The sequence below is a fragment of the Argentina anserina genome, chromosome 5 (assembly GCF_933775445.1).
Source record: "Argentina anserina chromosome 5, drPotAnse1.1, whole genome shotgun sequence".
NCBI lineage: Eukaryota > Viridiplantae > Streptophyta > Magnoliopsida > Rosales > Rosaceae > Argentina > Argentina anserina.
Window position 1 is genome coordinate 23,673,202 of NC_065876.1, and position 16,237 is coordinate 23,689,438.

The 16,237-nt window shown below is 36.3% G+C and overlaps 1 protein-coding gene across 1 annotated transcript; it reads left to right on the forward strand.

The window, feature by feature from the left end:
• The first annotated feature begins 11,858 nt into the window (after positions 1–11,858).
• LOC126796048 (putative 12-oxophytodienoate reductase 11) lies at positions 11,859–15,847 on the forward strand. The gene is made up of 5 exons (XM_050522816.1): positions 11,859–12,101; positions 13,552–13,692; positions 13,810–13,940; positions 14,484–14,660; positions 14,915–15,847. Exons 1-5 carry the CDS (start codon positions 12,031–12,033, stop codon positions 15,505–15,507), a joined length of 1,113 nt encoding a protein of 370 aa, XP_050378773.1. The 5' UTR covers positions 11,859–12,030; the 3' UTR covers positions 15,508–15,847.
• The last annotated feature ends 390 nt before the right edge of the window (positions 15,848–16,237 follow it).

The window sequence follows — 16,237 nt, forward strand, 5'->3', positions numbered from 1 at the left end:
ATAATAATCGGTTAGCCAAAATTTTGTACGGACAATCGTTTTTGGACTAGCTAGGCTGAAAATTTGGGTGATCCAATTAATTAGGTCGGGTCTATGCGGTTGCATTTTGATTCGATGAATGTACGAAAGATTTTTATACTTCAACAAAGAAAGAGTCAGTGTTTTTCAGTCCCATATTTTTGTAGTTATGAGTTCAAAATCTTGTAATGATGTTTTGACGTTTCGTAGCCTCCCCTTATCAAATAGTTATAATTCACGATATGTTATGGAATAGTCTTGTACAATTGGAATTTTGTGGCAGTCTGACAAGCTCCTATCCAAGAGTTGTGATGAGCCTTCAAGCTATATTCCACGGGTAGTGCATATTCCACGAGTCAACCGAATGTTGGAGAGCTAAGTATTTTAGCTTCACGTTGTCAAGACAATGTAATTGTCACTAGATCGACTATACCACGTCGTCAAGACAACGTAAACGCCACTAATTCGACTAGATCCAAACTAATATGCAGGAAAATGTGAGATTTTAGGGGTGAAAATTTTGTGAAGATTGGGTAGCAGAGAGATATTTGAGAGTGTTGGTACAAAACGGGCCAGAGTAGATGCAAAACACACCGACAATGAAGAATAAGATGAAGGAGAAGCGAGAGAATATATAGTAGATAGAGAAAAAATGGACAAATAATAAATAAGGGTCTGTTACAATTTACTTCACTTTGAATTGGTCTGATCCGGTTCCAGCATGATTTTCAGAGCTACTGAGAGAGTTACAGATCGAAACAAATCATGAATACCATTGCAAATATGCAAAAGTCTATTTTCGACAAGATTTACAGATCTTACTTTCAATACTCGGAGAGGAAGTTATGATTGCACAAGTCATGAGGGGTCAGAGCTGAAATCTGCTCAATTTGTTAGCATTCATGGATAACTCAAGTTGTGTTGTCAAGTTTAGTCAATTTCAATACATTAAAGTCAATGATTCAGATGAAGATAAAAATAGTATATGGATTCCTACTTTTAATTGAGATATTTCAAGGTTATCTCATTCCATATCAAGTTAGGAGTATGAAACCAAGTCTTACAAGGAAACTGAAGTCAATGATGAGCAAGAGTCTTCCATATATAACGGAGCACAAATTTCATACGAGAGGAGGTCTCCGGAGTACAATATAGATGTCTAAGGAGTAGAGATCATCCATCCATCATCACCGTTCTATTATGTTATGTTTTCCTTAGTTGTAGTTTGTTAAACCTTTTTCTAGGGTTAGGATGATGCCTTATCATGATTGTTTAATGTATTATTGATAGATGTATAGTTTTTTTATGATGAATTGTTAGTCACTATTTGAATTGATGCTTTATGTTTAAGTTTTCTGATTGATCAGCTTAGAGCTTTGCATCTAGTAATTAGAAGATGAATTTGAGGCGTACCTATAATATAATTCAACTTAGCTTCTTGTGATTAAGAATTGTGAATTACATTATTGCCGTACCTAAAGTAATGGTTTGCATGATTCTCTTATTTTCTAAAACGTAATGAGTCATTTATGTTAAATTTATGTCGTACCTGGATAGATTGCGTGATAGGATATACGTCATCTGCCGCACCTAGAGAGTATCATCCACTTAATGAAAATTATGGTTTAAGTGTTGTACCTGGACTTAGATACGGGAACTGTCATCTAGAAAGACGAAAGAATCCATTAGTTACATTGATATGTAAATAGAATTGTTAGTGGTTGATTTTGATAGCTTAGGTTTTATCTTCTTAATTTGTTTGTTATCTTATCTAATTTGTTATTTGAATATCTTAAAACCATATCTTGATTATTTATGTGTTCTTAGTTTAGATTAACTAAGTTAAAATTTAGATCGATTCTCAATCCCTAATTCTAATACACGGCTGATCTTCTTATCTCCTAGCCGATCTCTCTTTTAAATAGCACAGCTCCTCTTTATCTCTTTGGCTGATGAATAGGCACGGCATCTCTTCCTTATCTCTAGATTTTTTCACAATTTGGTCTCTCCTTCTCTCTTTGAATGCATGGCTGAACTCCCTTCTTTTCCTCAATGAACTTGGATGACATCTTATCCTTCTCTTACTTTATTCCGTGCGTGTAGCTCCCTTGTTATTCACGACTCGAGAGAAACATCTTCAGCTCTCCTCTTGCATGACATCTCCTTCTTTATCTCATCTTTTCCGTGACACGTCTTCAACTAATCTCTTTCTTTGCACGGCATAGGACTCCTTTTTTCATCTCTTAATTTATCTCTTCAAATCTGAAAATAAGAAAATAATAAGTAGAAGATAATTCACTTGGTAAACTTGTCCTAATCTAGACAAATGTTGTCTTAAAAAGACACACATGTAATAGATGAGATTAGCTAGATTATGAAAGTTTCTATTTCACAAAAAGAAAAAACTTACAAGAACAAGTAAGTTACTAGAATAAGAAAGTTCATTTAGGAAGGTTTCGAAATAAGAGTTTCAGTTCAAGTAGAACTCTCTCAAATGACACGTTTCCTAGTCTAAAAAGAATTCCTAATGCAAGTAGGATTCTCAATATGTCGTCAATGAAAAGAAACGTCGAATGATGAAGACTCCTTATCCAACTAGGTTAAAAATTTGTAAAGAATAATTAGTTAAAAAACAACCACGAAATTTCATATTATATTTCATATTATAGGCTCAAAAACTCACAGGTTGTTATGGACTTTAAACTAACCAAACATGTATGTGATATTACAATCAATCCAAATCTCACATGTTCACACCAAATCCACATTATCAATGAAACTCACAATTCAATTCTTATGAAATGAAAAACCAACATCTATGCATTTAGAGATATAATCATCCTAAACTTTAGGGGCATCCTAAGACTCAATAAAACAATACATTTTTTTTTCGTTTTTTCATTCATTTTCTGATTTGTTTTTCATTTTTTTATATATAACAAAACATAAACAATAAATCAAAACAAAAACAATCAATGATCTTGTAACCCTACCCCACACTTAGAAAATTACAATGTCCTCAATGTAAGCTCAATAGTAATAATGTAATTCACAAGCATAGAATAAGATCACAATCCAAAACATATACAATTCAACCATAAGAGTGAAGGGATTAGAAAATTTAAACTCTCGTAAACGACTCCTCCACAGATACGGTTGAAATGTGTTGCCTTCCATGCAACGCTTGAGTTTTATAGTTTCTCAGCCTAACTCTTCTCATGTTCATTTTCCTTTTGGCGCATCTCTCAAATCGGTCTCCTGATACGTATGCTCGTCAAAGGGTTCATAGTAGGGCTTAGTCGATGCCCATTCACTTTAAATGCCTTCCTTGTTTTATCACTTTAAATCTCAACTGCACCATGAGTAAACACATTAGTAACAACAAATGGACCAACCCAACATGAACGAAGTTTTCTTGGAAACAACATAAGCCTCAAATGGAATAACAACACTTTTTGGCCCACTTGAAACTTCTTTCGTCTAATCATTTTGTCATGGTAAGCACGGATTTTCTCCTTGTAGATCCATGAAGCATCGTAGGCCTCATTCCTAATCTCCTCAAGCTCATTGAGCTGCAATTTCCGATGTAAACCTGCTTCATCCAAGCTCATGTTGAACTTCTTCACCGCCGACCATGCTCTATGCTCTAACTCCACTGGAAGATGACATGTCTTCCCATAAACCAATCTGAAGGGTGACATCCTAATAGGCATCTTGTACGCTGTCATGTAGGCCTATAATGCATCATCTAATCGATCACTTCAATCCTTCCTTGTTGGACCTACAGTTTTCTCCAAAATTCTTTTGATCTCTTTGTTGGACACTTCTGCCATTCCATTTGTGTGAGGGCGGTAAGGTGTCGAAACTTTGTGGGTCACTCCATACTTCTTGAGTAATGCCTCTATTGTCCGGTTGCAGAAATGAGAACCTCCATCACATATAAAAACACGTGGAACTCCAAATCTGCAAAAGATGTTAGTTCTCAAGAAACATGCAACCACTTTCAAATCATTAGTCCTGGTGGCGTTTGCCTCTACCCATTTTGACACATAATCAATAGCCAATAAGATATACAAGAAACCTCTAAATGAAGGAAATGGACCCATGAAATCAATATCACAAACATCAAAAATTTCGATAGTGATAATAGGAGAAAGGGGCATCTGATCCGTCAAACCAATCTTGTCGGTCCGTTGACATCTATCACAAGAAATACAAAACAAGTTCTTGAAAATAGTAGGCCAATAAAATTCACATTCCAACATCTTCATTGTTGTTCTACGAGGCCCAAAATGACCTCCACACACCTCATTGTGACAGAAAGTAAGAATTGACATATACTCATTCTCTGGGACACATCTACTAATAAAATTGATCACCACATTGTTTCCATAAATACGGTTCATCCCAAATGTAATGTCTAGACATTTTCTTCAATTTAGCCTTATTAGCATGCGAAAGTGTACTAGGAAAAGTCCTAGTAACTAAATAATTGACAATGTCTGCATACCAAGGCATATTACCTCCATCCCAAAGAGCTGCTCATCTGGGAAAGTTTCTCGTAGTGACTCCCTTTCCTAATCTCGCATGATCCTACTCAAATAATCAGCCACCACATTCTCACTTCCCTTCTTATCTCGAATCTTAAGGTCAAATTCCTGAATCAACAATATCCATTGGATCAACCTAGGCTTAGCATCTTTCTTAGTCATCAAATATCTGAAGGCTGCATGGTCAGAATATACAATAACGTTAGAATGTAAAAGATATGATCGAAAATTTCTAAAGCAAAGATTACAGCCAAAAGCTCTTTTTCCGTAGTCGAATAAATCATATGGGTCTCAGAGTCCGATAAGCATAGTAAATCACTACAGGTTTCTTTTCTTTGGCCCAACACTGCCCCAACTGCATAATCTGAAGCATCACACATCAACTCGAATGGCAAGTTTCAATCCGGAGGACAAATAATGGGTGCATTTGTCAACAACTCCTTCAACTTCACAAACGCTTTCTAACATGCATCATCCCAAAGGAACGACACATCATTCTGTAATAGGGTATACATAGGTCTTGCCACCATGGAAAAGTCCTTGATGAATCTCCTGTAAATTCCTGCATGACTAAGGAAAGAACGAACCTCCCTCACAGTTGTGGGAGATGATAAGTGATGCACAATATCAACATTAGACTTGTGTACATCAATACCCTTAGCAGATGCAATATGTCCTAAAACTATTCTTTGATTTACCATGAAATGACATTTTTTCCAATTAAGCACAAGGTTAGTTTCTACACACCTTCTCAAGATTAACTCTAAGTTCTCTAAACATGCATCAAAGTCTTTTCCATAAACACTAAAATCATCTATAAAGACCTCAATGATATTTTCGATAAAGTCAGAGAAAATAAAAAGCATACATTGCTAAAATGTACCTAGTGCGTTGCACAACCCAAAGGACGTGCGTCGATAAGTAAAAGTGTCAAATGGACATGTAAAGGTTGTCTTCTCGTGATCCTCTGGGTGAATGCATATCTGGTTGTACCAATGGTCTAAATATCGCTTATCGGTATCGTATCGGTCGAGGAGTAAAACGATATATCGGGGATATACCAATATATATCGGTTTCATCGGATTTTCTTATTTTCAATAAAAATTATAAAATTCTACTTCAATATGTATCAAATAAACTAAAAAAATGGTACTAAGTAAAGTAAAGAAAATAAATACTTAATTTTGTGACAATTAAAGTACACGAACGACACCTAATAATAAAAATAGATATTTAAGAATGATTATTTAGGCTTGCAGTTCATTATATATTTAAAATATATATAAAATTAAAAACATATTTAAAAAAATGAAAAATATATATAAGTTTTCAAACAAAAAAGAGGAAAGAAATATAAAAAAAATTTAAAATTAAAAAATAAATCAAAATTTGACTGATATTTGACCGTTGACCGATATATTCAACCGATATGGGCGATATCGTATCATTATCTAAATATCACCGATATATCGGCCGATATATCAGATATTTAGAACACTGGGTTGTACCCACTGTACCCATCTAGAAAACAATAAAACTCGTGCCCATCCAATCTTTCTAGCATCTAGTCCATAAACGGTAAAGGCATGTGATCTTTGTGTGTTGTAGCATTCAACTTTCTGTAATCGATACACATCCTATGACCAGTTACTAACCTCTGGGGTACTAATTCATTTGCCTCATTCTTCATAACAGTGCCCCGAATTTTCTTTGGCACGACTTGCACTGGTTAAATCCACCGACTATCTGAGATATGATAAATCACTCCACAATCAAGCAGCTTGATCACCTCATCTTTCACAATTTTAATCATTGGTGGGTGCAATCTCCTCTGAGCATCACGTGTTGGCTTTACGCCATCCTCCAAAAGTATCCTATGAACATAAGTAGTAGGGTTGATTCTCTTGATATCCACCAAAGTCCAACCAATGGCGGTCTTGTTCCTCTTAAGCACATCTATCAAATTTGCTTCCTGCTGCTCACTCAGCGTTGATGGCACAATAATTGGTAAAGTATCATACTCTCCTAGGTACACATATTTCAAATGATCTGGAAGCTCATTCAAATCTAACTTTGGGGCATGTACCACAGATGATAACAATTTGTTAGTGAAAATGAGAATTAACAAGAAAGAGGGATACCTATGTTTAGGTAGAGCCTCAAGCTCATCCACTTTTTCAACAATCTCGGGCTCAAAATCAGCCCACTCCTCTCTTGGGACACGGTCCCCATGCTTGTCAAATCCGACCCCGTGCTTCATAGCTAATTGCTATGCATCCAAAGTTTTTGATAACAGGTGCAATAGAATCAACATCACCAACAAAAAAGCACGATTTTAAGTCAGAAACTTGGTACTTCATTGCTTCAAAATGTTGAAGCTGATAATGTCTCCATCAAATTCCATTGTGAGACTCCCATTTGCAACATCAATGCAAGCCCTTATAGTCCTCATGAAGGGTCTTCCTAAAAGCAATGACGTTTTTTCCAAGGGAGAGACCTCCATGTCTAGCACATAAAAATCTACAGGGAAAATCAAGTGACTGACATGCACAACGACATTCTCAACATACACCCCTTAGGGTATTTGTTAGACCTATTTGTCAATTGGATAATCACATTATCATTCTTAAGAGGTCCTAATCCTAGTGATTGATAAACATTAAAAGGCATGACATTTATCGAGCACCTAGATCAAGTATAACATTTTCAAAGAATGTGTTATCAATTTTGCATGGGACAAAAAAACTTCATGAGTCCTTCATCTTAGGAGGTAGCTTCCTTTGGATAACAGCCGAAATTATCTCATTCATCTTCACTACCTTATCCTCCCTAGTTTGTCTTCATGAACTGCAAAGCTCCTTAAGAAATTTCGCATACTTTGGAACTTGCTTGATACACTCCAACAAGGGAAGGTTAACTTGCACCTTCCTAAAGACTTCCAACACTTCCTCATCATATTTGTCCTTCTTGCTCTTAGCAAACTTAGAAGGAAAAGGTACATGATATGGGATTAGTCTTAACTAAATCACTTGAGTTAGAACTTGTACCTTTTGGTGCATCATGGGATGGCACACTCTCCTTCTTGGAGGTAGCTGGATCTTTCGCCAAGTCCTTCTTCATTGCAATCTCGTCACCCTCATCATCATCATCATCAATGTGGGCCGTTTGGGCATTCTTAGGAACTCTAAGCTGATCATTTAGCTCAAGCCCACTCCTGCTCATGATAGCTTGGGCTTGCTCATTCCTTGGGTTGGGTATGGCACCACTCGGCAGTTTCCCTTGTTCAGAGAAATGGCCCATGAAATCAACTACTTGGTCCATATGCGTCTTCAACTCCGCAATGTCCTTGCTATTCACTTGTTGGCCCACCACCAAGGTTTGAGTCACGGTGTTCAACTGACTCTGCCCAGTAGCTAAAGACTTCAACATTTCATCATAATTGCGGACACTTGACACGTTGGGAGGTGGGATATTGAGATGGGGAGCTTGTGGTCTTGTAAACAAACCAGATGGGCGAGGCCCATATTCTCATTGTTGGACCACCAGAAATTTGGATGATCACGTAGGCTAGGGTTGTAAGTATTGGAGAATGAATTGTAGCTCTGATCTCCTTGATAACCAAGGACATTCACTTCCTCATATCCTCCACTAGAAGCAACTTGGGGGCACTGATCAGTAGGGTGCCCCTCCGTACAAATAACATAAAACTTGTGCTCCATCTTGAAAAGCTTATCAACCTTGTCTTCTAGAGCAGAGTTTGAACTCGAGTTAGTCTCATGCACTTGCCTTGTGGAACTAGTAGATGTTCCAAATTGCTGATTGTTCATAGCTCTCTTCTCCCTTCTCCAAAAGATCATTTGCTACTACTTTGCTCTTGTCCAAAAATGATCCACCAGCTGCTGAATCTAGGAACTCTCTTTCCATTTGTAGCAATCCTTCATAGAAATACTGAAGCAACAGACCTTCTCTAATCTCATAGGCTGGGCATGATGCTATAAGAGATTTGAACCTCTTATAGTAATTGTAGAATGACTCATCTAGCCCTTACTTGATTCTTTCTATTTGCTTCCTGATGTGAGTCACCCTTGATGATGGAAAGTACTTCGACAAAAACTCATTTACAATTGTCGTCCATGAAGTAATCCGACTAGCAGGCACCTCAAACAACCATTTCTGAGCTCGATCCTCCAATGAGTAAGGAAACACTCTCATCTTCATAATCTAAATATATGCTCCTCTAGGGCACATGGTCTCACAATTGAACTTAAACAATGTAAGATGTTGATTAGGGTCCTCTCATGAGAGTCCATGGAACTTGGGCAAATGATGTAGGAACCCACTCTTCAACACAAAGTCTCTTGTCTTGCCCTCCTTTGGAACAAGGTATGCAATGTTTGAGGGTGTTGTCCCTCCAACCGCTCCTTCAGCTTGCCCATTATGCTATCTAATTAACACCATCTCTTGTTCTGGAACTGTATTTCCTTGTGTTGGGCCTTGAAATGGAGGCTCTAGATCAGGCAAATCGAAATTCAATTGGCCCAAAGGACACGGACTTGTTAACAATTCTATCTCTAAATTCTCAAAGAACAATGGATTGAGTCCACTACAACTTGATGAATATGGAAATGGCGAAATGGACCCAAAGTCTCTCGTTTCGTGAAATGAATCTGAATCGATGGAAAAGTTATCTCCCTCAACTTGTGGTTGAATTTTGTTTAGGCGTTCACTAATCTCTTGAGACCAGCCACTAAACTTGGACATTCATGAGCCTGAAAAAATAAGTATTAGCAACTTAACATAGTATGAAATACAAGTATAAGTAAGTATAACTTTATTTTTCTTTCTTTTTTGTTTTCCTTCTTTTTGTTTTCGTTTCTTGCTTTTTTGTTTTTACAAAAGTGTAGGAGTAACACTAAGTGTAATGATTTTATTCACACATAATCCTAAAATTTAAGGTACGTGGAGCAGATGAGCTAACTGTGTAATGGACTAAGACAGCTTTATCTGATATACCTTAAAAGTTAAGGTATCATTTTGTTTTGAAACTATAGACATCTATTTATACAAAATTATTTTCTAAGTTATAAACCAAGGTGGACGTGCGGCCTAAGTACGTTGACTAGACACAAACTCATTTACAAGGCATGACTCATTTGTTGGACACCACAGAGGCCCACCCTCGAAAGGATGCTTTCCCTATCGACTTCATCACCGAGATGTATGTCAGTCTGTGGGCATTTGAGATCCAATTTTGTAAACCTTGAACCAGGGTAATGAAAATTACATGGCCCTTACTCAGCTCGGAATAAGCCTGTGTGTTAGACTGGTCCCAAAGTGTTAATAAAAGCCGTCCTCAACCTCAAGGGACCTTAACAAGGTACAAATAGAGGGTTTGACAATTATTAACAAATTGGACTTTACCTATTCCCCCACTTTATAACTTATAATAAACTAAACATAAATAAATATTTAGATTCCTTAAAAATTTAACTAAGTGTAACAAATATTCCTATATGCATACTACTACAACATTGTAACAAATAACACAAACAACAATTTCACAAATAACAACTATAATACAATTTACGATTTCACTTTTTTATATTTTATATTATTTTTCTTTTTCGAATTATTGTTCACGATCATTGTTCACATAAACATTTTTACAAGTATACAATTCACAATATAGCACAAAATTAACACTTCAACGAATTGAGAATTTATTAATTCTCCGGCAACAACGCTAAAATGATAGAGCGTACTTAATACGTCTAAAATAAACCCTGCAAAAGATTATTGTTAGTATAGAATAAGCAGAGATTCAGTCCGGGGAATCAAAGGGGACTTAATATTCATCATGTTATAGGGGGGGTTTGAAATTGATTATTAACTACTAAAGATAAAACCTAAATTAATATTTACATGATCGACTTCTCTTTAACAAACTGAACCAAACTTACCAATGCATCACATAATTATAAGTTCGATTCTATCATGCATTCTAGTTCATCTAATTACATACTTTTAGACACCAATACAATTAGAGCTTTAGGGGAACATCTAATCATGCAAGATTTCAATTAACGTTTAGATTGACTTCAAGGAAAAATTGAATGTCTGGACAGTCTTGTTCCCATGAGAAAGGCTTTTAATGGTACCTTCATTGTTACTGGTGGTTATGACAGGGAAGATGGGAACAATGCTGTGGCTGAGGGCCGTGCAGATCTTGTAGCTTTTGGTCGTTGGTTTTTAACTAATCCAGATTTGCCAAAGAGATTCGAGCTTAATGCTCCTCTAAACAAGTATGACATAAGTACTTTCTACACTTCTGATCCAGTTGTTGGTTACACTGATTATCCATTTCTTGAGAACACTGCTTAACTTTCCATCTGAGTATGGAAACTTGAATTCTGTTGTTTCACTCCTGATGATACATGCATTGGGCTACTTTAAAGTTTAGTTGTTGCTTTTCATTCATGGCATGTTACAGTAAAAATAAAAATAGCGGGGGAGAGGGATGAAATTGGTTCCCATCCGCCTTAGGAAACTAGAGTGAGAGGGATGATAAACAAGGAATAAGATTTTAAATTTTCATTTTCCAGATTAATATTTGAAATACCAATATCTGATTTCTTACTTATATATCATTTTGAATGCCAAGGCTTTTACCTCAGGCATATTTGTTCGCTATGCCAAATGTGGATTAGTTTTTTTTTAATGCTAATTTTTTTTTAAAATTAAAATGTGCTCAGTTTTGGAATGTTTTATCCATGTCTTACTTGTTTAACACACTTGTATTGCACTTTGGCTCTAGGGACACTAATAAACCTAATTACTCTTGATCTCTTTAATTACCACTCTTAATGATTAATGTTGAATTTAGGTTGAGTTTTGAGTGTACGAAACAAATTTGGGTATGTAAGCTATTACTGTAAAATTTTGGCCAATATGTTGGCCTGTTGGACCTGCGTACTTAAGATATCTATTACGATCACTTAAAATAAAAATTCTCTTTTAATCTAAAAGAAATGACCAAAAAAAATCTAAAAGAAATGACTTACGAAGCTCACAGGTGCACGGCGTCAGTCTGCTTCTGCATTTTCGGCTCCAATTTCAAAGAAATACGAATCCTACGGCCACAAGTCAACACTAAGCTGCTCAGTTTCAACTAATTACTACAATCCACGTAAGTACTCACGTCACTGTGCACCTAAAATCATCTGTATAATTGCTATGATTACACGGCGGCCATGGCATCCACAAGTCGCAGGTCCACAAGATTTGAAAAGCTGAAGCCAGTGACTGTGACGATGGACCCATTTACATTATTTAGTTCCAAGTTCCTGACCTTGTCTTCTGCCTAACTCTCAAACGTATATAGACTCGATTGTGTCTTCCATTCATTTCCAGAAGATAACAACTAGAACTCCAAAACAAGTTGAACTGACCCAGATTGCAAGAATGACAACCCAAGCTCCCACTCTTCCTCTTCTTACTCCTTACAAGTTGGGAAAGTTCGATCTCTCTCACAGGTGAACTTGCTTTAATCTTTCTCTCTCTGCATTGATATATCGTTGGTTGATATTGCTAACATCCCAAGAACTGGTTTTTGCTTTTCTCATCTTCCAAATTTACAATTTGGTCTTTCGGTTTGTTCATGAATACCCCATGATATGATCTTTATTTTTTGGTTGACCGAAATATGATCTGGGTTTTGGTTTGTAAACCCAGAACATGTGTTTGTATAATCCCAATTGATCGAACTAGAAATGAGAAAGTTTACTGCTACAGAATGAGAGAGTCTTGCTTGTGACCGGTTGATCTACTCAAATAAATATTTGCTTAATTTTGTTCTATATTATCTGATATTGATGTTCTAAGACCTAAAGAATGTTGGGTTTGGATGAATGTGTGTGTTGGGGTTATGATTTGCAATGATATTATCCTGGTTTTGGTTGTATAAACTTAGAACCCCAGGTGTTTGGGGAAAGCCCCAATTGAGAGAATTAGGAAAATGGAAAGTGTGGTGATACTTGTGTATATTGTAAATGTAAATTTTCACTGCTAGCTTCAACCGTGGGTTGTTTGATGTTTTTGTACAAGTGAGCAATGGAGATGCTATGACCCAATTGAACTACGATCCCAAGTAAACACCATAATAATTTCAGCTCCCTAAACTTAAACTATTATGTATACATTTATCATATGCTTCCATTTTTAATTTTAGATATTAAATTAGCGTGTTGTAAGAGTGAAAATTCCCTGGATTTGTACAATTATTGTGTAGCTTGAGCATATTCTCATCACTTCTAGTTACAAGTTGTTTACCGAAAGTCCGAATTGGTGAACAAGGAAAATGAGGAAATTGACTGCTTGTTTGTTTACTCAATTACTTTGCTGTGCTCTTTGCTTGCTTAGCTCTTATCACTTATAATATTTTGCCATCATGTATTTGTGCAATTCTTAAGTTTTTGTGAACAATTGATACCATCCTTTCAAACTATTGAAAGTTCAAATAGCTGAATTCAGTAATATATACTTGTATCATTATAACTGAACACTGTTAATACTCTATGTGGTCGGCGGTAAACGACAGAAATTATAATCAATAACCTTCCCATCTTAAACAAATTATCTGCATAGATGATCAGTAAGAGTGACGCCAGATGGGGATGGTACATGTGTGGGGCTGTGAAGAGGTGAAGGGTTTATTAAAATTGACCCAAGTCGCTTTAAATTCATAGTTAGATTTCTTTTTTAATTGCATTTGATTAGTAGAAGTATGCCTCCTTTCTTCTTGAGCATGTCATAATCAAATTTTAGTTATGTTTGGATCATATGATAATGTTTTCTAGAGCTAGTTATGTTGCTGTGTCAACTTTTTATTGGTCATGTAGATGTAATTCCATAGATACTGCCATGTCTACTAAAAAAGTATAGATGGTTGTATTGATAAGTGTTCGCTTTGATTATCCATTCCAGAGTTGTTTTAGCACCATTGACTAGACAGCGATCATACGGAAACGTTCCCCAGCCACATGCCATCTTATATTACTCTCAGAGAACATCAAAAGGGGGTCTTCTCATAACTGAAGCCACTGGAGTTTCAGACACAGCACAAGGGTAACTTTGAGAATAGCGATCAAGTTTCTTTCTGTAAAATTTAAAATCACAAGATATAGAATTCGCAACTTTGTCATTCCAAAATTTAACGATTCTTTATTTCTTTTGTATGTGAAGGTATCCTGATACTCCTGGTATATGGACAAAGGAGCAAGTTAAAGCATGGAAACCCATAGTCGATGCTGTACATGCTAAAGGGGGTATCTTCTTCTGTCAGATTTGGCATGTGGGGAGAGTTTCAAATAGTGGTGCGTTCCTGACTTATTTATGACTTGATTTTGTCATAGACACCATTGTGAGCATAAGTGACTTGTTAGACTAGTGCGGCATTTGAAAACTAGTTGCTGCTCCTTAATGTATTAGAAAAACATAAAACTTCAGCTATGCCAGAATTCAGACCTCAGAATAAAAACAAAATTATGGACTAGTATAGCATCTGCTAATCTGCTATGCCTCTTAACAAAAATTACTTTGGCTGAATTTAGCTGTCTATATGTTGGAAATACACTATGGTTTCTCAACATCGAGTCTATGGAACCATTCATGCCAAGTCAATCCAGAGAATAACATGGACGATGGATATGATTGATCAAGCCCAAAGGACCTGCATGCATAGTTTCTGTATTTTACTGAACAATCTAAAACTATCCGATTAGGAACTTTTTTTTTCACCTAACATTAATATCTATCAACATTTCTTCTGCCATGGGTTTGTTACATATCAATGAACCTTTTTAATTCAATATCATCTGTTGTGTTCTCATAGTGATTCTATCCCTCTTTTGCTGTAGGTTTTCAGCCGAATGGGCAAGCTCCAATCTCTTCTACTAACAAGCCCCTAACCCCCCAGATACGTTCTAATGGCATCGATGTTGCGCAATTCACACCTCCAAGACAATTAAGGACAGATGAAATTCCTGAGATTGTCAATGATTTTAGACTTGCTGCAAGGAATGCAATGGAAGCTGGTAATTTCTTTTTGTTAAATATTATATCAGTTTACAGAAAAGTATTATATCAATGTGGGGTGCTAGCAATGTGTTGTGTGGGGATGGAGTTATAGTTAATTATAGAATTTGTTCAAGTCATCTTGGAGTATCAATTTCTACGTTCATTATGTTATATGATTAATAAGTTTTCATGGTCTCTTTGTTACGGCTTCGGGTAATGACAAGTTTGAAATATTTTCATTACACTAATAATATTGTTTGCGATTTCATAGGCTTTGATGGGGTTGAAATTCATGGCGCCCATGGCTATCTAATTGATCAGTTTTTGAAAGATCAAGTAAATAATCGAACAGATCAATATGGTGGATCTCTAGAAAACCGTTGCCGATTTGCACTAGACATTGTTGAAGCTGTTGTAGACGAGATAGGGGCAGAGAAAGTTGGAATCAGATTATCTCCATTTGCTGACTATATGGAATCCGAAGATTCTAATCCGAAGGAATTGGGCCTTTATGTAGTCAATTCCCTGAACAAATATGGAATCCTCTACTGTCACATGGTTGAGCCAAGGATGAAGACACTGGGAGAAAAAAATGAATGTCCCGACAGTCTTGTACCAATGAGAAAGGCTTTTAATGGTTCCTTCATTGCTGCTGGTGGTTATGACAAGGAAGATGGGAACAAAGCTGTGGCTGAGGGCCGTGCAGATCTTGTAGCTTTTGGTCGTTGGTTCTTGGCAAATCCAGATTTACCAAAGAGATTTGAGCTTAATGCTCCTCTAAACAAGTACATCCGAGAAACATTCTACTTATCTGATCCGGTTCTTGGTTACACTGATTATCCATTTCTTGACAGCACTGCTTGAGTGTCCGGCCTGAGTATGGAAGCTTAAATTCTCTTATATTCTGTTCCTGCACTTGTCTGCAGCTTTAAAGATTTCTTGTTATCAAGTTGCAGAGGCGGTACAGTTAACCACACTGTTGAGTTCTTAATTTGTTTGGTGCAGTTATTTCTTAATTGAATAATTTTCCATTGCAAGTATTGCAACTGTGGGATCAAGTGTCTTATTGTAGATTGTGGCTGCGTGAAGATGCGAACAGAATGCAGCTCCGTACAAGATGTATTCAATAAAATTGGCATGTGTAAACTGTAATACTGAATCACCGACTTTGTGTGTCTTAATTATTAGAGATACCTTGAGGATACTAGACCTTCTGAACTTCTCTGTTTACTGCTGCCAATTGGATTTCATTATTCATTTAAATTGACTTCTCAGCAGTGTGAAGATGAAGTTTTATTATTCTGGGTTCTGCGACAATGCGACATAAATTAATAAATGAAACTAGCCAGTGTTTTTTTTTTTTTTTGAATTTAGCTTCACAAGAATTACGAATTGTGAATTTGGCAGAAGGTGAAGGAAGCATGCAAATATGTCTTCCAGTAATCGACTTCCAGACACATGTTCGTTCTTCTATAATCTGCATTCCTACACAACGTAATTTCTGTCTTTTAAACACCGTACGCTTAATTTGGATGTAAAATGAAAATTAAAATATCTAATTCCTTATCATTTTAAAATACCAAGACTTTTACCT